Genomic DNA, 20,999 nt, shown 5'->3' with positions numbered 1-20,999 from the left:
AGACAAACAAAGAAACAACCCTAAACCCTATGCAACCTTAAACACTATTACAATGTACTATAATCGCCATGTTTGTCGCATTTTTTAATATTGTACAATTAGGTGGGACAAAGAGCCATTAGAGACATGACAATGTAGCCAAAAAAAAAAAAACAAAAAAAAAACATATGGAATACAGAAAGACAGTGTGGGAGAATACAGCAGTGTTTAATCAAAAAAATCATATTAGTTCAAATCAGTACAGTTGTAGTGAATATTAAATTTGAAACAAACAAATAGCTTTAGAAACTTTTCAGTGCTTGTGAAAGTAACATTAGAGACACGTTATGATAAAAACAGAGAGAGAGAGAGAGAGAGAGAGAGAGAGAGAGAGAGAGAGAGAGAGAGAGTTAAAAAAAAAAAGTAAAATAGGTGGATATTTACATTTTCAGCAGACGCCTTTATCCAAAGCGACTTACATTACAGTAACAGGCTGAGCAATTGAGGGTTAAGAGCCTTGCTCAAGGGCCCAACAGTGATAACCTAGCAGTGGTGGGGCTTGAACCAGTGACCCCCTTAACCACTAGGCTACAGCTGGCCCTGAATATGTGTCACCTGGACTGCTAGAGCCATTTATGTTTTGTTAAAGTGGATGTTAGGGTCATGAATGAGTGAATAACTAAAAAAAGACATAAACAGTAAATACATTAAACAAAAAAAACATAAAAAATGTGTAAAGCAGTGTTTGGATTTGTCTGTGCTGAACAATACTGATGCAAGTCTTTATAAGTGACATCTGTGTTAAAAAATGTGTTTGTATATTTCACTGTATTGTGAGAAATGGGACGTTATAAGTCATATTCTGCTAAAGCATAACATTTCATAAACATATTTCAAAGTCAGACACATCTTGATTAAAGTGAAAGTGGTCAAAGCTGTGTATTAATAAAATCCAAATAAGTGAAATAAGACATTTTATGTTTCAGTGTTAAAGCAATTTCTGAGTTTTAAAAAATATATATATATTTGAATCTGTTGTGTAAGTGTAGGAGCCATGTGTTGTTTTAGAAATGTGTCCGTATATGTGAACTCAAATTAATTAATTAATTAATTAATTTTCTTTTTTACGGGGGGGGGGATTTTCTTTTTTATGTTGTTAAGACGACTATTTATTTACTGAAGTCAGAAGTAAAGCTGTTTAAGGTTTACAATTTAAATCCCCATTAAGGTACTAAACACCGTGAAATACAAGAACGTAAACAATGCACAACATTCAGGTGTGAAGCTTTGCTAGCTCAAATACAAAAGCAACAAGGTCTTTTTATAGCGCTTTATGTACTTTTTGGACATCACAAAGCTGGTCTTGACTGCTTCAAAGGACTGAAAAACAGCAAATGAAGTCATTAAGTTCCAAAAGTTATAGAAATAAGATTTTGTGTATTGTTAATGTAAAAACCTACACTTTTTATGCCCACCTGTTTTCGTGAAAGTAAATTAAATAGTGAAATAATGTTGATGTTTTTACTCTGCCTCCTTCTAATTTCATTGCCTGATAGTAAAAAAATGATGATTATTATTATTAGGTTATTATGTTGGGGATATCTTAATTAGGTTTAGAACTAGCTTGGGGTTATCCTAATTTGGGTTAGATACATGTTGTGGTTATCATAGTTATGCTTAGAAACATGGGGTTATATTAGTTTGGGTTAGAAACATTTTGGGGTTTTCCTAATTAGGGTTAAAAACCTGTTGGGTTATCATAGTTTAGGTTAGAAATAACTTGGGGTTATCGAAGTTTGGGTTAGAAGGAGGTTTTAAATTGAGCTCAACAGATATCATCTGTGCTGCCTAGGAACACAAGGCGCACCTGGAGCTGACGAACCACACCTGGGTCCTCATGCCTTCAGATCAGGTAGCGAGAACAATGAGTTCCAGCCTGAGTGTGAGTACCAGCCGGAGAACCTGCAAACGGTGACAAAAACCCGTCAGAAATGGGAGTCGGTGCTGCGGGACTCAGAGGGCAAAGGTTAGTGTTACACACACGCACGCTTCTCCCAAGACTTGGAACTGTATCTGTCGGAATTTGGACCCATTCTGTCAAAAGAGCATTTGTATGGCTTCAAGTTGATGTTGGTCAGGAAAGCCTCAATCCATATTACCAAAAACTTTAATTCCTCAGCTGTGCAGTGGAGCTTTGGTCAGGCCTCTGTGCAGGACACTGGAGCTTCTTGAAGCCGAGCTTCTCTTTATGTTTGTGGATTTTGCTTTGTGCACAGAGGTATAGTCCTGCTGGAACAGGACAGGGTCTTCCCCTTTAATCTAATTCAGTCATGGTCTTTATCTCACTCACTTATGACACTTGTTAACACTTGTTAGCTATGGTGGCGGCTGAAACACATGAATTACCAAATTAGAAAAGGCATAATTGTGAATACGGTTGTTTTATTACCATTATTACAATAACCAGTCTTCATGGTTAACATTCAATATTCTGCTCATTCCTTATGCCTTCATCCAGCATGTTTACATTCTACCAATGTACAGCCATACTGTAGATTACACTACAATCAGTTAATACGATCTCTGTGTAAAATACAGACTGTGTACACCGTGCAACACCAACGCCACTAATTTCTCCTAACAATTTTTTACGTTACATAAAAATATACATACATAAAAGAAAACACACACATACACACATAAACACACAGATTTAGTTCGTGTTTTCACATTTTGGTCACGAGATGGAAGAAACGCTCCACTAACCGTATATTGGTTCTCCATAACATTATAATTACAGTTACTACTACCATCACCAATAATACTATTATTACAACAACTATAATAGAAATAAAAATCATTATTATGAGTAATCATGATTATTTACACTTAATATTTTACAGTATGTCTGTTCTAAAATGTCTCTAATTACCCTGTGTTGAGTACCTAGAATAGCATTTTATTATTGTTATATTATTCTGAATAATAATTATTGATTATTAACTTATTTTTTGTTTTGCATTAGTAGCCTGATATTTTAACCACCGCTGCAATTTACTGCTCCCTCTTACTTACCGTCATGTTTTTGTTGTTACTCTACTACTCATAACTACTATATTACTCTTACTAACTCAGTGCTTTATAGAGCCCCATAAACATACACCACTATAAACATTATTAATATTGTTATAAGACACCATCTGCCAATCTTTAATCAGCTGTACTTATGTAACCTTGTTTATAATTGTTGTAACATGTAAAGTACATCTCTACACACACACAAACACATTAACCAATTTTTCCTAATATTTAAAACTGATAAATATAACTAAATTATAACTCGGAACACGCACACACAATGGAATAATAAATAAATAAAAAGTTATGAAAAATGCCCATTTCAGTGGAAGCATGTAAGTGGCTCTTAAAAGAGCCTTTGGGGATAACTGGATGGAGTGGGTTCGTTTAAGCCCGCTCTCCGCGAATACGGCGGGCCAGCTGGATGTCCTTAGGCATGATGGTCACCCTCTTGGCATGGATGGCGCACAGGTTGGTGTCCTCGAACAGGCCGACCAGGTAAGCCTCACTGGCCTCCTGCAGAGCCATGACGGCAGAACTCTGGAAGCGCAGATCGGTCTTAAAGTCCTGAGCGATCTCTCTAACCAGGCGCTGGAAGGGCAGCTTGCGGATGAGCAGCTCAGTGGACTTCTGATAACGGCGGATTTCACGCAGAGCCACGGTACCTGGCCTGTAACGGTGAGGTTTCTTCACACCGCCAGTAGCCGGGGCGCTCTTGCGGGCAGCCTTAGTGGCGAGCTGCTTCCTCGGCGCTTTACCACCGGTGGATTTACGAGCGGTCTGCTTGGTTCTTGCCATCGCGTCTGGAACTCTGCACTTCACCAACTGTAGGACAGAATATGTTAGCCCGCCCAACACGCTCTTTTTAAACACCAGAGCCGCTCCGCGCTCATTGGGCGTCTTGATGATGCAGTTTTCTCATTGGACAAACGTGCTTACATCAAATGTCGCTTACTGGTCGGCGTTCTGCCGCTGCCTCGTTTAAAAAAACAAAGTATTTCCTCTATGCTGTTGGCGGGATTTATAATACTTTCCTTTGTTTCTTTGTGCTTTTAGAACACAGCTTACAATCGCAATTAAAGTATATACCTTTTTAAAAAATATATTATTGAATATTTCGTTCATTTTGCTTATTATTATTAGCATTATTATTATTTTTGTTCCATGTGTATTACACAAACACGTTTGTTGCACCACTTTTAATCGTCTATATTGTTGGTTTTGCTACTGCAAATGATCTATAACTTGGCTAATGTATACATATATAGGGATATACGTAAAGATAGATAAATGGGGATAAAAAAAAATAAGTCATACATATTGATTTGTTAATTTTACCATGTCATAAATCATGTGGTTTCTGCCGTGTGAGTCTATGAAACGATATTACATTTATTTACACATTATCTGGGGAAATTGCACTTTTTCTGTGGAAATGGGTGGCTCTTAAAAGAGCCTTTTGGTTATAACACGAGAGCGACTTTACTTGGCCTTGGATGGTTTCTCGGTCTTCTTGGGTAACAGAACAGCCTGGATGTTAGGCAGCACACCGCCCTGAGCGATGGTTACACCTCCAAGCAGTCTGTTCAGCTCCTCGTCGTTACGCACGGCCAACTGCAGATGACGAGGGATGATACGAGACTTCTTGTTATCTCTGGCGGCGTTACCAGCCAACTCGAGGATCTCAGCGGTCAGATACTCCAGCACGGCAGCCAAGTAGACAGGAGCTCCAGCTCCCACACGGTGGGCGTAATTACCCTTACGTAGCAGTCTGTGAACACGGCCCACGGGGAACTGAAGGCCGGCACGAGATGAACGAGTCTTGGCCTTAGCTCTAGCCTTACCACCGGTCTTCCCTCGTCCACTCATTTTGATGATCAGATGCGTTCGTGGAACAAAACTGAAGTAAACCGGGGGAAGGCTCGAAGCTGTATGATATAGGAAAACTGGCCTCTCTCCTATTGGCTTAGAGCGAAGGCACAGCTGAGCCAATCATAAACGCGCCGTCATGTCTCAGGGAAACACATACACGCCCCCTCACATATTGCCCCCCCTCCTCCTCCCCTCTCTTCTCCTCCGTTCTTCCGCCCGTGTAATGTATGATACAGAAAAGATTCTCTTAAGCAACAATTACATTATATTATGTCACAATAACATTTACACTAACAATTACACTATGTAAGGTGCTCATATACGTAAATTCACATACATATACACATTTATACGGACAGTTTTATGAGTATGTGTGACAAAATCATTAATACACATAAAACAAGACCAGTTATACTTAGTGTTTTTAACTCCTTGCTTATCACTCTCCACAAAATATGTTTGTATGAATAGTTGTATGTTTGCATGAATGCTTATATGTATGTATGAGTTTAGGAAACGCGACTCTTTATGGGAGGATATAGGTGGCTCTTAAAAGAGCCGTTTTAATAAAACAAAAGTAATAAAACAGGAACAAGTTTACTTCTTCTTGGGTGCAGCTTTTTTGGCCTTGGTCGCTTTGGGCTTAGCGGTCTTAGGTTTGGCTGCCTTGGCTTTTTTAGGACTCTTGGCTGCCTTCTTGGGGGTCGCCGGCTTCTTAGCCTTCTTAGGGCTCTTGGTGGTGTTAGGATAAATCTTTTGTTCAAAAGGTCCTGAAGAAAGCAGTCGAAGGAAGTCCAGAAAGTACTCTTTAAAACACTTTATTAAGTGTAAAAATAATCTGTGAATATATATCAGAGCTAAGCCGGCCGGCGCTCCTTTTCTCCTGCAGTCTAGACACACCACGTAAGAAAGAGGCAGATCTGAGCCCGCCATCCCTTTTTTTAAACTAGTCTAGGCTCCTCCTACGCCGCTGCTGTTGGAGCCAATGAAATGTGCTAAAAAGCCCCGGGCTCCGCCTCCCCCCTTCGGTATGAGTCAGGGGGGGGGGGATCCGGGTCACGGCGTCATTTTGAACAATAGACCATGTGGTCTGGATGTAATTTATGTTTAATAATGATGTTATGTTAAAAACCTAACAAGCCCCCCTTGAAAGCATCTTAATGCTTTCACAATAACTTTTAACTATAGGTTAGGTGTTTCTAGATCCCAGGAGATAAGGATAGCCGTCAGCAACCCCCCAATTTAACCCCTTCTGACTACATGGCCACTGGGCTGAATTTTATACAATAAAACGTTTCTAAAAATAAAAAGGCTACCAATTAAACTAAAGGAACCGTACCTATCGCAACAGCTCCTAACCCTGAAACAAACAAACAAAAAATAATAAAAACAGGAAATCAAAAATAAAGTAATTTAAAAAATAGGAAATCAAAAAGAGAAGAAAAATAAAATAAACACAATGGGTGCGTGGCTTCTACAGGAAGTCCGTTCAGGTTGTCCTCCACCAGACGGAGCTGCAGATATTCAGAAGGGGCCCATAGCTCCTGTGTCTCTGCATGACTCCTAATGTCTTATGGATTCTCCCCTGTCGGCCTTACCTGTTTCCACAGCAGCACAAACATTTCCTAAAAATAGCAGAGTACCAAACATATATACATTGTAAACAATCCTGAACTAACCCCTTGCGTTTTGCAGCTAAACTATGTGTGTTGCACTTAACTAGTGTTTTCAAAGATGGTCTATGTGTCTGCGAACTATATGTTTATGTTTTTTTCTCCTAGTCTAACTAAATTCTCCCCCCTCGTCTTGTTCCGCTCCGTTGATTCCGCTGGACTCTTCTTCCACATAGTCGGTTTTGTCGGGCTTTCTGCTGTGTTTAGTTCCCTGTAGGCAGGTCCAGTTAGTGCCACTTCTGTCCCTTGGAGTGGGTCTTCCAGTCCCCTCAGTGTCTGCCTCTGCCAGTCCTTCCAAGTCTCCTTCCTTCATCACGGTGTGTGATTAGTAGTGCTGGTCCTCTCTCCTCATCTTGTCTGGTCGGTTTTACCTTTAATTAAGCAGAGTTAGTAGCACTTATACTGCTCGAAGTGGGTCTTCCGGCCCACCTTCAAGGGTATCCTCCTCATCATCTACCTGATATCTCGACAAATCAGCCAACACCATCTGGATAACTGGTGGATCCTGCCCCCCTCTGCTTCCTCTACACACTACTTCTATCACAAATTTTTCTATTAATACCCTGATGCACGGGATACCACAACAACAACATATCACTAAAATTATCAATCCTACACATACTGACCTCACCAAACTCGTAATAACTTCCTTCCATGGCCCAAACATCCCTTCTAGCCACTTAACCCATTCATACACACATACAATCATACAACAGACAAACATATAAGCTACTTACCCAGCCCTCACCGCAGCCACCCCACTCCCAACAACGGGATACACGGCCACGGTGAGCTTAGACACCACTGTCGCAAGGCTTTCTGGGTGAAGCCCGTGCCAGACCCAGTGGCGACGCTACACTGTTTCCTCCCTAATGGTCAACCGTCCCGGTGACCCACTCACCAGCGTCCACTGGGTGGCTCTGTGTCTGGACCGCACCCCATTACACTGCCGAGTCGCTCTTCCACCCACTGCTGGACCGGGCACCCTGCCCCTACAGCCACCTGGGCTAGCGCACTCCGACAGACCGGGCATATTGGCTCACCAAACCATCAGAGCCACCCAAACACCACGATCCCACTTCTGACACCAATGTGGCGCCGGCGAGTAAGGAAGGTTAGCGTCAGGGCCGCAAGTGAGCTGCCTTTGGCAGTTCATTCAGTGTTTTAGCGACAGACACCCATTCATACACACATCCCTTCTGAAAAATGTCCCCTGTTTATCGGTTCTGGTTTGTTGCTCCTGAAACAGGTGTAATTGTCTTTATAAGCTTTGATGTTGGTTGGGGTTGGTTCCTGAGTTAGTGGGTGAGACATGGATAAATTCTCTATGTGTTAAATTAGACATTTTAGACCGCTTTAAACAACCTTTCGAGCAAAATCTGTAACACGTATTAAGACAAAGATAAACTGGTTTTAACGAGACACACCCTAGAACAGAAGATTCCTGCCTAGTCGAAGAATACGAGTATTCTTTTAACATTCACTGGCACAACTCACTCGGTTGTCCAAACACAACTCAGACAAAAGAACGTAAACCTCAGTACAACAACAGTGTCTACTGGAAACAAACAATTACTTCACCGCGACCGACAATAGCCCTATGGAAACAAACATATACTTCACCGCGACCGACAATGGCCCTATGGAAACAAACAATCACTTCACCGCGACCGACAATGGCCCTATGGAAACAAACGTATAGTTCAGGGCAATCGACAGTGATCCCCTGGAAACAAACAATTACTTCACCGCGACCGACAATGGCCCTATGGAAACAAACATATACTTCACCGCGACCGACAATGGCCCTATGGAAACAAACAATCACTTCACCGCGACCGACAATGGCCCTATGGAAACAAACATATACTTCAGGGCAATCGACAGTGATCCCCTGGAAACAAACAATCACTTCACCGCGACCGACAATGGTCCTATGGAAACAAACATATACTTCAAGGCAATCGACAGTGATCCCCTGGAAACAAACAATTACTTCACAACCCTTCCTGCTATATAAAATTCCACTTCAAACAGTTCAAACTGATCAGAGCAGAAGGTGCATACACATTACATCTAACATTTTCTACACTTATTCTACTTCATCATCGTCGCATGCTAGAGAGCCTTCAAATTTTCTAAATCACATTTTTTCCAATACAAATCACCAATCCACTATTTATTATTTACTCTGCCATACTTAAAATAACAACAGCTCTGCTATATTAACTTCCATCAGTCCTACAAACCCCTGACTTATATTATTTATTCATTCAGATTTTTACCCCAACTTTTGGTCACTGGTACTAACACACCTCCTGCTTCTAACAATACAGACTACATTTCCCACAATCCAACAGACTCTCACATGACCATCTCCTGCTCCTAGTCAGCCAATCCCTCATGCTCATCATCACCAGCGCTTTGATCCACTTTGGCTTTCTTGAATCACATTAAACTCTACTTAAACAGTTCCATTTAGTTAACTCACTGCAAAGTACTACCAACCTATACTATCTCTATTGTATTATTGTTACATCTCCCTACAAATGTCATTAACCCCACATCACTATGGTACCTGCATCCCTACTCTCACTAAAACACAAGCACTTGTAGCTCTTTCTAATTTACTCTTGTAACCAAAACTTTTTCTACACGAATTATTGTTATTCTAATACCTTACTGTAAAATACATCCAAAACCTCTATAAGATGTTACCGAACCCCTCACTTTTTATTATGGAACCCAGATCTTCAGGTGGATGTCTATTAAAACACACTACTGTCCCACACGGTCTTGAGATTTCACTGCATAACGTCTCCATCCAGTCTCACATCAGCTTTCCCTTCCTCTTGTCTGATGATGTCATTACTTTGGCATTCTGTACCTCAGCACCCCATATGCCTCTTGAACACTGCTTTACTCAAACATCAGAATGCAACAACAGCCTTGACACACATCTGCAAGATCTGGTATTCATAATTTTTACATCATCTTTGGTACTGCATAAGTGTCCACCATCCTCAGCCAGTACACAGTAGATTAAATATCAGACTTCTCTTTACTCATGCAGGGCCTGCAGTTTATGGCCTCAACCCCCCGCTGGGTTGCTGTGTGTCTGTGAAACCTATGACCTGGGTCTCCAGTCACCCCCCTTCATGTACTTCTCTCCTAACAAGTTATTTTCTTCTCACTATTCCCTCAATCTTTAAATTGCACTCATCTATGATCATGCATAGTATTGCCACAAGGTTTACTGCACCACATTGAACCAATCTAACTTCTTCAATAAACTATATAGTATAAAATGAGTGAGTTGACCTGATCAATTAGCTAGAAAAGATTCATCGGATACAACACAAGCATCAAATATTACCAATTACCAATTAACAATTTCCAAAAAATATTACCAATTAAATTGAATCTTACCGGAGTCCGTGTAAGCAATTATATTTAATCTCCTGAGACCCGAGCTTTGATTTTTTCAATGCATTTTTCCTATTCCTTATGTTTTTAACCTTAGTTGGGCGACACGGTGGCTCAGTGGGTAGTACCGTCGCACACCGTCACAGCAAGAAGGTCCCCCCTCCGCGGAGCCCGCATGTTGTCGTGTGGGCTTTCCCCGGGTGCTCCGGTTTCCTCCCACAGTCCAAAGACATGCCAGCGAGGCGAACCAGAGACACTGAACTGTCCATGTCTGTGCCCGATATAACCTGAATCCCGTGCAATGAGCAACCACCGCTCCTGTCATAAATGTAACCAAAGTGCAAAACATAACGTCAAAATCTTAATAAAGAAGCAAACAAACTTTATTAGTGTTCTAGTACTTTTGCTACCACTAGCTGGCAGACAAAAAATGTCCACTAATGGGAACAATCGGTCTAGGTTTAGCAGGTCAAGGAATAAGGCATAACAAAACCAAAATGTAATGTCCTCATATGTGAGGTAAGGCTGAAGATTACCTTCACCAGGCGTCCCTGAATCTGCATGCATATACGTACCTGAATCTGCATGCATATCCGTAGGTCTGCCAGTCCAGCTGCCCCAGCACAATGTATCACAGGATTTAATACACAAAGCGGCATATTAAACATAAATTCTTATTCCTGCCATAATACTCCTGCCATATTTAAACATAAACTCTCATTCCTATCATTATACTCCCCCCTTTTTTCAAATTTTACAATCAAATCTTGAAAATAAAACATTAAATAAACCTACTAAATGTGTTTATCCTGTTGGAAAGCACAGAATTTTAAAGTTAGTTCAATCAAAGTCTGGTGTTAGCTGGACCTATAAACAAATAATGTCGTTAGTGAGCAGTGGAAGGTGTGCAACAGCTTTGTCGGCAGTGTCACCTCTGGCATTGTCCTGTAAAATTGGAACAAAACTTTACTTAAATAGTTCCACTTAAATTGAATAGGAGGGACAATGACACAAAGTATCATTTGCTAAAATTTTAACTAAGCCCACTTGTTTATTACAGCTTATTAGGATTAAGTATATTACAGCATTTGATAATAATGTTCAATTTTAGAAGTACACTGTAGTATTTATACAATCATTAACTTGATACGTGAGATGTTTTCCTTTCAGTTATAGAACATAATTTGGCACTAACCGAGTTAGATAAGTATAACCCTCAAGATCACTTAGTATAACTACGGATATTTCTGTAGCAGACAAAGACAGAAAGAAAATTCTGCACAAATCCAGAAGGGATCAGAGTCCCTGTCTTGTACAGAAATAGTGGTACCTTCTGGCATTATTTCCAATTTAATTCAAGAGGCAAACAAATGATCACACCTCATAAGATTTATAGGGCTATGAAATCTCACTCTTTACAACTACACAATATTTTAGAAACAGTAACATATTAGCTTTTACCTTTTAACTTGTATTCAGCATTTGTACACAGAGAAAAACACGACCTCACTCTCAAATAAACATAAGCTTTGACAATATATGATCTAATATATTACCATATGTTTTAATCAGAGGTGGAAAGAGTACCAAAAAAACTGTATTCAAGTAAAAGTACTATTACCTTAATGAATCTTTACTCAATTACGAGTAAAGTTACTACTTTGAAAATCCACTCAAGCAAAAAGTAGAAAGTAACTCATTTAAAATGTACTCACCGAGTAAACAGCAGGGGGTCTCCTCTGTGTAATGTAAACGGGAGTGGATACAAACCTCAACAGTAGTTTTTAATTCAAATGTAATAGAAGAAACGTTGTCCTTAACTCAAATGCAATAGAAGAAACATGTTGATACAACAATTAAAACAGTTAGGGATGTGTAATGCGTCATTTCAAAAGACATAAAACTTTTTCAAACTGTATAAACACTAGCGATGTGTCGTAAAATGATTCGAATCTATGAATCGGCTCTTCTAACCGAAACAAAGGAACCGACTCTTCCGGCAGTCGCCATGTAAACACGCGGCTCTTCAAAAGGAACCGAGACAAAAGACTCGACTCACTGTCGCAAAATTCGCTGCAGCAGTTTCACAGCCGCGATTTCTTTCGATTTTTATTTTATTTATTTTGCTCGGTAACAGATGCTATTCAAAATGTAACAATTACTAATACAAAACATACTTAAGCAAAAGCAAAATTACAGTCTGTGAAATGTGCTTTAAAAACTACTGTGTTACAGTAACCAGTGCGATCAGAGCGGTAACACTAAGCACTGGATTCGTGTATGTATGTGTATTGATCGAATTTGTTTAAAATCATATCCCCGCTATTGAAACATTCCCCACTTGCGACATATTGATGTCGAATTATTGCCCAGCATTACCCCACACATTAAAACAAAAAACAATATAACAATCTCTCAACAATACATGCAAAGCTCCTAACACGATTAACAAGCGTTGGGTTAGTCAAAATTTTTTTAATCTTATTCACTATAACAACTCTGATTAAGGAGATTTTCCTTAACTATTTGTGTGAAAATGTCCTATGTCACACATGGATGAATTCCACTCTTTCCTGGTTTAAGAACCTTAAAGTTCAAGAGCGCTATCTACCTTAAAACACACTTAATAAGGTACCATAAATACTTCATCTTAACTCAGTTATCTTAAGATTATAAAAATAAAGTTGATTATAAAATTAACTGCAGCACTTACCCAATCCAGGCGTACAAAGACAAAGATAGCCGATGGACAAGATACGGCAAGCTGCTCACATGGAGCCAAAAAGGCGGATACACAGAAAAATACGCTCAGCTCTCCCAGAGCCAAAATGGTGGACAGACAGAAAACCACGCTCAGCTCTCCCAGAGCCAAAATGGTGGACAGACAGAAAACCACGCTCAGCTCTCTGGTCCAAAATGGCCGCCGAACAAAAGAAACCACGCTGCGCAACCCAGAGCCAAAATGGCGGACAGACAAAGCCACGCTGCGTTCTCAAGAAACAAAATGGCGGATAGACGGGAGACCACGTTGCATTCCCAAGACAAAATGGCGTACAGACAGAAAAACACGCGTGTGCAAGATGGCGGACAAACAAAAGGTTACATATAAATACGCACAGAAACACTGACAAACAAACTCCCGATGTACTGTTTTCGAACCAAATTTAGAATTTAAAGTAGTCTAATTAACCGAACTCCGTTCCCAAAACCGTCAAGTCCGAATTTTAGGACAATCTTTTTCATAGAATCCCGTTTTTTTAAACTGCCAGACGCCTAAGATTTCCACGTTCAAATCATAGAACCCCGTCCTTTGAACTGCCAGGTAATAGATTTCCAACGTTTGCTCATTCATAGAATCCCGTTTTTAAAACTGCCAGACCCTAGGTTTTACAACGCTCGAATTATAGAATCTCGTTTTTAAAACTGCCAGACCCTATTATTTCCAACGCTCGAATCATAGAATCTCGTTTTTCAAACTGCCAGACTTCTAGATCCAACGCTCGAAAATTTGAGATCTATAGAATTAACCCAGTCCCAGACTCGTTAAAACTTAGATCTTTCGAATCACGCGCCCCTGCTTTTGAAACAGACAGACACGTTTCGCTCCAATGGTGTTCCGGGTGAAGCCTCTGCCGAACAGCCCTTTACCGTTTATTTTGCTCGGTCTGATTCAAACTCAGCAATCAGGAAACATAAATTTTTTAGCTCCAACATATATTCACAGTTTTAAACTATCTAATGATACTTTAGTAATTTAATCAGACACTTACGGATTCTGAGATTCACTTTCACACTCAGTACGCTAAATAATAAATGCATCTAATATATATACAGAGAACGTCTGTTTACCTTAAGCAGGCGCGCGCCTTGTACTGAGTACAAAAGATTTTTTCAGAATTCCTGGTCTTACCTCAGTCAGCTGAATTAATTCGATGCTATCCTCAGACCTCCTGAACCATCCTCTGCTACCATTTGTTAGGATAAATCTTTTGTTCAAAAGGTCCTGAAGAAAGCAGTCGAAGGAAGTCCAGAAAGTACTCTTTAAAACACTTTATTAAGTGTAAAAATAATCTGTGAATATATATCAGAGCTAAGCCGGCCGGCGCTCCTTTTCTCCTGCAGTCTAGACACACCACGTAAGAAAGAGGCAGACCTGAGCCCGCCATCCCTTTTTTTAAACTAGTCTAGGCTCCTCCTACGCCGCTGCTGTTGGAGCCAATGAAATGTGCTAAAAAGCCCCGGGCTCCGCCTCCCCCCTTCGGTATGAGTCAGGGGGGGGGGGATCCGGGTCACGGCGTCATTTTGAACAATAGACCATGTGGTCTGGATGTAATTTATGTTTAATAATGATGTTATGTTAAAAACCTAACAATGGCTTTCTTAGCGGCAGCAGCGGGTTTCTTGACCTTCTTGGGGGACTTCTTAGCCGCGGGTTTCTTGGCTGTTACCTTCTTGGGCTTCTTTGCAGCGGCGGGTTTCTTTGCGGCCTTTTTCACTTTAGGAGCGGCAGCTTTTTTGGCCGCGGGTTTCTTCGCCTCGGTCTGCTTCTTGTTGAGCTTGAAAGAGCCTGAGGCGCCGGTGCCCTTGGTCTGCACCAGGATGCCCTTGGTCACCAGGCTTTTGACGGTGAGTTTGACGCGGGAGTTGTTCTTCTCCACGTCGTATCCACCTGCAGACAGAGCTTTCTTCAGGGCGGCCAGGGACACGCCGCTCCTCTCCTTGGAAGCGGAAACAGCTTTGACGATCAGCTCGCCGACGCTGGGACCCGCTTTCTTGGGTTTGGCCGCGGTCTTCTTTTTAGGAGCCTTGGCGGGGGCCGAGCTGGCCGGTGCTGGAGCTTCTTCTACCATCGTTGTTTGAGCTAAAACGGCGCTAAGAAAGAGCGAGTGAAGCGCTGTGCTCTGTTGTACAGAGATTCCTCCCTCTTACGAGAGGGGGCGGGGCTTTATAGCACACATGAGAACTGTGTAGACTCAACTCGGCCAGCGCAGCGTCTGTGTGCTTCCGTGACACATGCGCACTTGTGTTTTCTCATGGCAAAAAGAGATTAAAATACAAGTCCTGATATAAAATGCGAGGTAATAAAGTGCACGTCGGCCGAACATAAACTCTCTCGTTCATGTAAAAGCCCGCAAAGGGAACCTAACGATGCTCTGTTTCCTTGTGTTCTGCTAAAACAGCACACCGCTCCTGATGCGTAAAGCGACGCAGCGCACATTTCACATCTTATTACACGTAAAAATATGCTGAGGAAACCCGATCTTCTTGTAGACACAGGCTGAAAAGAGCAAACCAGACCTTGGTGTTTTCCACATGCATTTATAAGCGGATGTGAGCTTCCTTTTCTACTAGAAAAATAGGCTGTTTAGTGCGAAGTAAAACACAGCTACCAAGCAGGACTAGGTCGAGTCCAGGGTGCTTAACTGTCATGTAGCTGAAAGAACAAATGGAAAAAAAAAACTAAAACTAAATAATAAACATAACAATTTAGAATAATAATGATGATAACAAGAAGAAAATGTAATGTTAGTCAGAACAAGTCAAAACAACCGTATTCACAATGATGTCTGTTCTAATTAGGAAATTCATGTGTTTCAGCCACAACGATAGCGAACAAGTGTTAACAAGTGTCATAAGCGAATTAGATAAAAACCATGACTGAAATAGATCAGTTTAGGGAATGTCGTGAGTTTCAGCTGTTCATCTTTTACAAAGCGTTTTCCTAGATTAAATGAAAAAAAAAAAAAAACATCAACAAGTCAAGTACCTCTACTAATATATATATCATATATTTTATATATTATAAGTTATTGCGTGTTTGTCAATTTAAAAACTAAAAATGGTCTTCAACAAATGATTTGAATGAATACAGAGCATTAACGTCATTGTAACACTTACAGATTGACATCATTTTTAATGCTGCGTTTCAGTGAGCAATGACACAACGACTTTCATATTACATGATGCCCTTAAATGATCATAATGTTTCTTTACTGGAGAATGCGGGCATCGATCCCGCTACCTCTCACATGCTAAGTGAGCGCTCTACCATTTGAGCTAATTCCCATAAAAAATAACCCTCTTTTACCCTTTATAAATTGTAATGTAGTAACAGAGCTTTGATGCTGCAACTGTAAGGCCTAAAATAGTGCAGGATATACAGTGTATCACAAAAGTGAGTACACCCCTCACATTTCTGCAGATATTTAAGTATATCTTTTCATGGGACAACACTGACAAAATGACACTTTGACACAATGAAAAGTAGTCTGTGTGCAGCTTATATAACAGTGTAAATTTATTCTTCCCTCAAAATAACTCAATATACAGCCATTAATGTCTAAACCACCGGCAACAAAAGTGAGTACACCCCTTAGTGAAAGTTCCTGAAGTGTCAATATTTTGTGTGGCCATCATTATTTCCCAGAAATGCCTTAACTCTCCTGGGCATGGAGTTTACCAGAGCTTCACAGGTTGCCACTGGAATGCTTTTCCACTCCTCCATGACGACATCACGGAGCTGGCGGATATTCGAGACTTTGCGCTCCTCCACCTTCCGCTTGAGGATGCCCCAAAGATGTTCTATTGGGTTTAGGTCTGGAGACATGCTTGGCCAGTCCATCACCTTTACCCTCAGCCTCTTCAATAAAGCAGTGGTCGTCTTAGAGGTGTGTTTGGGGTCATTATCATGCTGGAACACTGCCCTGCGACCCAGTTTCCGGAGGGAGGGGATCATGCTCTGCTTCAGTATTTCACAGTACATATTGGAGTTCATGTGTCCCTCAATGAAATGTAACTCCCCAACACCTGCTGCACTCATGCAGCCCCAGACCATGGCATTCCCACCACCATGCTTGACTGTAGGCATGACACACTTATCTTTGTACTCCTCACCTGATTGCCGCCACACATGCTTGAGACCATCTGAACCAAACAAATTAATCTTGGTCTCATCAGACCATAGGACATGGTTCCAGTAATCCATGTCCTTTGTTGACATGTCTTCAGCAAACTGTTTGCAGGCTTTCTTGTGTAGAGACTTCAGAAGAGGCTTCCTTCTGAGGTGACAGCCATGCAGACCAATTTAATGTAGTGTGCGGCGTATGGTCTGAGCACTGACAGGCTGACCCCCCACCTTTTCAATCTCTGCAGCAATGCTGACAGCACTCCTGCGCCTATCTTTCAAAGACAGCAGTTGGATGTGACGCTGAGCACGTGCACTCAGCTTCTTTGGACGACCAACGCGAGGTCTGTTCTGAGTGGACCCTGCTCTTTTAAAACGCTGGATGATCTTGGCCACTGTGCTGCAGCCCAGTTTCAGGGTGTTGGCAATCTTCTTGTAGCCTTGGCCATCTTCATGTAGCGCAACAATTCGTCTTTTAGGATCCTCAGAGAGTTCTTTGCCATGAGGTGCCATGTTGGAACTTTCAGTGACCAGTATGAGAGAGTGTGAGAGCTGTACTACTAAATTGAACACACCTGCTCCCTATGCACACCTGAGACCTAGTAACACTAACGAGTCACATGACATTTTGGAGGGAAAATGACAAGCAGTGCTCAATTTGGACATTTAGGGGTGTAGTCTCTTAGGGGTGTACTCACTTTTGTTGCCGGTGGTTTAGACATTAATGGCTGTATATTGAGTTATTTTGAGGGAAGAATAAATTTACACTGTTATATAAGCTGCACACAGACTACTTTTCATTGTGTCAAAGTGTCATTTTGTCAGTGTTGTCCCATGAAAAGATATACTTAAATATCTGCAGAAATGTGAGGGGTGTACTCACTTTTGTGATACACTGTACCAACTGTTTAGTGCAGTGCAATAACAAAGCGGCTCTGTGAAGCAAGAACTGAAATTATGATGCATGTAATTCAACATAAAATATATGTAGGTATTAATATCTAGAACTCAGTGCATTATTAGGCTGCACATAAATATAGATTTAAACTGTCCTCTATTTACTACAGTGTGTTTGAAACAGCTGGGTGTACAACTAGTCTGTGTGGAGAACATGTTACACATACAGTGTGCTATTATTTCAAGCTGATCAAGTGCATGATATTTTAGTTAGATATATCTCACTAAGTACAAATCCTTTAACTTTCTAAATAAACCACATTGTACAGGACATTAGTGCTTAACAACTCACCCAAACAGGGACTTGAACTCTGGACCTTCAGATTAAAAGTCTGATGCTCTACCGACTGAGCTATTCGGGCCCTACATACTGCTTTATTCCTCACAAGGATGTGACATGAATTAAAAACTTTAACATACGTTGTCCTGTAAAACTGCAATTAATATAAAATGTTTTTGCAAATATGTGAAATACACCATTTTTATTTTATATGTTGATTTAACTTATTAAGCCAAGCAAAAGAAGTTTCATCCTGAAAAAGTACTTTTAACTGTATTTTTTTTTTATAGTTTGAAACCTTAAGATGAGTCAATTTGACCCATAACCTAACAGGAGGGTTAAACCTTTTGTCACTTCTCGAGTTTGTTTTTGTGACTGAACGTAGTTTGGGAGACCAGAGGAGCTCTCCTGTGATTCCAGTTGGTGATAGATGGTGTAGTGTGTGACCCCCTATCACCGATCAGCCGTGTAGTGTGAAAGCCACACCGACTTGAAAGACTCCCGATTACAAGAGATCCAGTTGTGTAGTGTGAACATAAGATGAATCCCCACTAGACCGTGGATAGTGACACCAGAGTTCCAGCAGCTTTTATTTAAAACAGACCAGTTTTTTTTACATCTGACCATCCGGACAACTTTTATTTCAACATAAATTAGGAATTCAGAGTTTGTTTGGCAAAAATATCACCGTTTTGTGTAATCTTGTCCTTCAAGACAGTTGCTGCTTTTGTACAGAACAGATTATCTTCGTGGCAAGTACAATTTATTTAGTTATTAGGATTTTAACATTATAATTTACACACTTTGGCTACATTCATGACAGGACAGGTAGTTACTGCTTACACCAGTTAACAAGTTTATTGTCAAACACAGTCACTGATAATTTAGTATATCCAATTTCCTTTACTTGTACGTTTTTCAACTGTGGGGTGAAACTTACACAGACACTGGGAGAACATGCAAACTCGACACATAAAGGACTCTGACCGCCCCACCTGGGGATCGAACACAGGACCTTCTTGCTGCGAGGAGACAGTGCTACCCACTGCGCCACCACCCACACATCAGTACAAAAAGGCAATAAATAGGTAATGATTTGAACAATATAAAAATACAGACAGACGAATTGTTCTCTGTAATCTAAATTCTTTGGGTTTATATATCACTTATAAACCCAAAGTATTAGTGGTTAAGGTACTGGACTGATAATCAGAAGGTTGCTGGTTCAAGCCCCCCAACTGTCAGGCTGTAAGTCAAAGTATTCAAATCAAATCAAGGTTTTATCTGTCACATATATAGTCACAGATAATACAAACTGGCAGTGAAATGCTTTATTGTAATATTGTAAGTCTCATTGAATAAAAGTGTCTGTTAAATGCAATGTAAATGTAATGTAAAAGATGAGTAAACCACTAGTACTAGGAGCATAAGAAGAACAGGACAAAATTAGAAAAGGTTGTCTTTATTTGTTGATGTCTTCATTTTTTTAATGTTCACAATATTGCAACCAACATTATTAACGTAGATGATTTTTTTTTTAACATAAGAATGCTGCCAGCTTAACAAAAATATTTACGTTTAATAGTCTTATAAATTAAATGCTTTGTTTTTGGTTACCTCAACACTTTTAACGTGTGCCACCTAAACTACCAGTTGCTGAAGCAATTGCTATGCAGCAGTAAGAAGTCTGAACATGGCAGTGGTGTAGCACATGTGTATTGTTTTATCTGTGATGTATATGATCAGTCAGACTGTGTGGTGCTGTTTCAGGGTGGCAGTCAGTCTTTAACAAATCTTATATCTGTCTGATTTGCATTTTATGACAGGATTGTTTGGCTGGTCTTCCATTAAGCAGCAGAGAAGTGGATGTGCAATTCTAGAGACCCGCTTTACACTGAGGACATTTAACATTAAAATACACTAACTAACTTTCAAGGACATTCAACACAGCCTATTTTGATTCTGAACAACAGGAAACACCCTTGGCACACCTGTCCAACACCGAGCAGACACACACACACACACGGTAATTTTAGCAGCTCCAATTGACCTGACTGCATGTCTTTAGACTTGTGAGTGGAAACTGGAGCACCAGGAGGAAACCCAGGGGCGAGGTCTATAATCTTTATTTTATTTGTAAAATAAGTCACTTAACAAGCACAATTTATTAAAAAAAAAACATTTATTTAACTCATGTAAACAGAACAAAAGCAGCAACTGATTACATTAATAACAATAATAATAATTATTATTTTGGCCATGTTTGTCTGAGGCTGAGTTTCATCCAGTCCGTCCAGTCTTTGTCCTTCTTTCTCCATCTACAGAACTGCTACCTTCTCAAATCTTTCCACAGCCCACCGGAGTCTTTCTCCTAACAGTCTCTGCTGCATTTGCTCCTTCAGTCGGAGCTCCTCGAGTTCTCTGATCTTTCTCATCATTTCTTCTTTCTCCTCTCTCATCACTTTTCTCTCCTCCTCCCACTGAGCTTTCAGACTTTCCACTTTCAGTCGGTGTTGCTCTGTCTCCATCAGACTGAGCTTTTGTTCCTCCAGCAGGTCGCTCCTGATGTTCTTCACCTCCTCCTGATTTGATTTCAGGAATTCCTGTGTTTTTCAGTCTGAGCATTGAACGTGAGCTCCTTACACAAGTCCTTCGCTACAATATCGTTCTTCTCCATCTCACTGGTCATCCTCAGATTCTTCTTTTTATTGATCATCTCCAGCAGATCTTTTCTCTCGTCCTCCCACATGGTTTCCAGCCTCTGTCTCTCCTCCTTCTCGGCCCTCAGCTGGGCCTTCAGCTCCTTCTTCCCGTTTCTCCCAGTACTGCA

The 20,999-nt window shown here is 40.7% G+C and overlaps 2 protein-coding genes across 2 annotated transcripts in view; both read right to left on the bottom strand.

Moving 5' to 3' along the window:
* Positions 1-3,443: 3,443 nt before the first annotated feature.
* Positions 3,444-3,855, bottom strand: LOC134328949 (histone H3). The gene has a single exon (XM_063010191.1). It carries the CDS (start codon positions 3,853-3,855, stop codon positions 3,445-3,447), a length of 411 nt encoding a protein of 136 aa, XP_062866261.1. The 3' UTR covers position 3,444.
* Positions 3,856-4,539: 684 nt separating this feature from the next.
* Positions 4,540-20,999, bottom strand: part of LOC134328783 (uncharacterized) — a 266,319-nt gene continuing 249,859 nt past the window's right edge. The window contains exon 3 of the mRNA XM_063010008.1: positions 4,540-4,930. Coding sequence (XP_062866078.1) covers positions 4,540-4,930 — 391 coding nt within the window. The remainder of the gene's footprint in view (positions 4,931-20,999) is intronic.

Source organism: Trichomycterus rosablanca, chromosome 15, assembly GCF_030014385.1.
Source record: "Trichomycterus rosablanca isolate fTriRos1 chromosome 15, fTriRos1.hap1, whole genome shotgun sequence".
Lineage (NCBI taxonomy): Eukaryota > Metazoa > Chordata > Actinopteri > Siluriformes > Trichomycteridae > Trichomycterus > Trichomycterus rosablanca.
The sequence above is the reverse complement of the archived record's forward strand: the minus strand, read 5'-3'. Positions and strand labels throughout refer to the sequence as shown.

Excerpts from the sequence above, each read along its gene's own strand:
- LOC134328949 (XM_063010191.1), bottom strand. The coding sequence starts at position 3,855 with ATGGCAAGAACCAAGCAGACCGCTCGTAAATCCACCGGTGGTAAAGCG.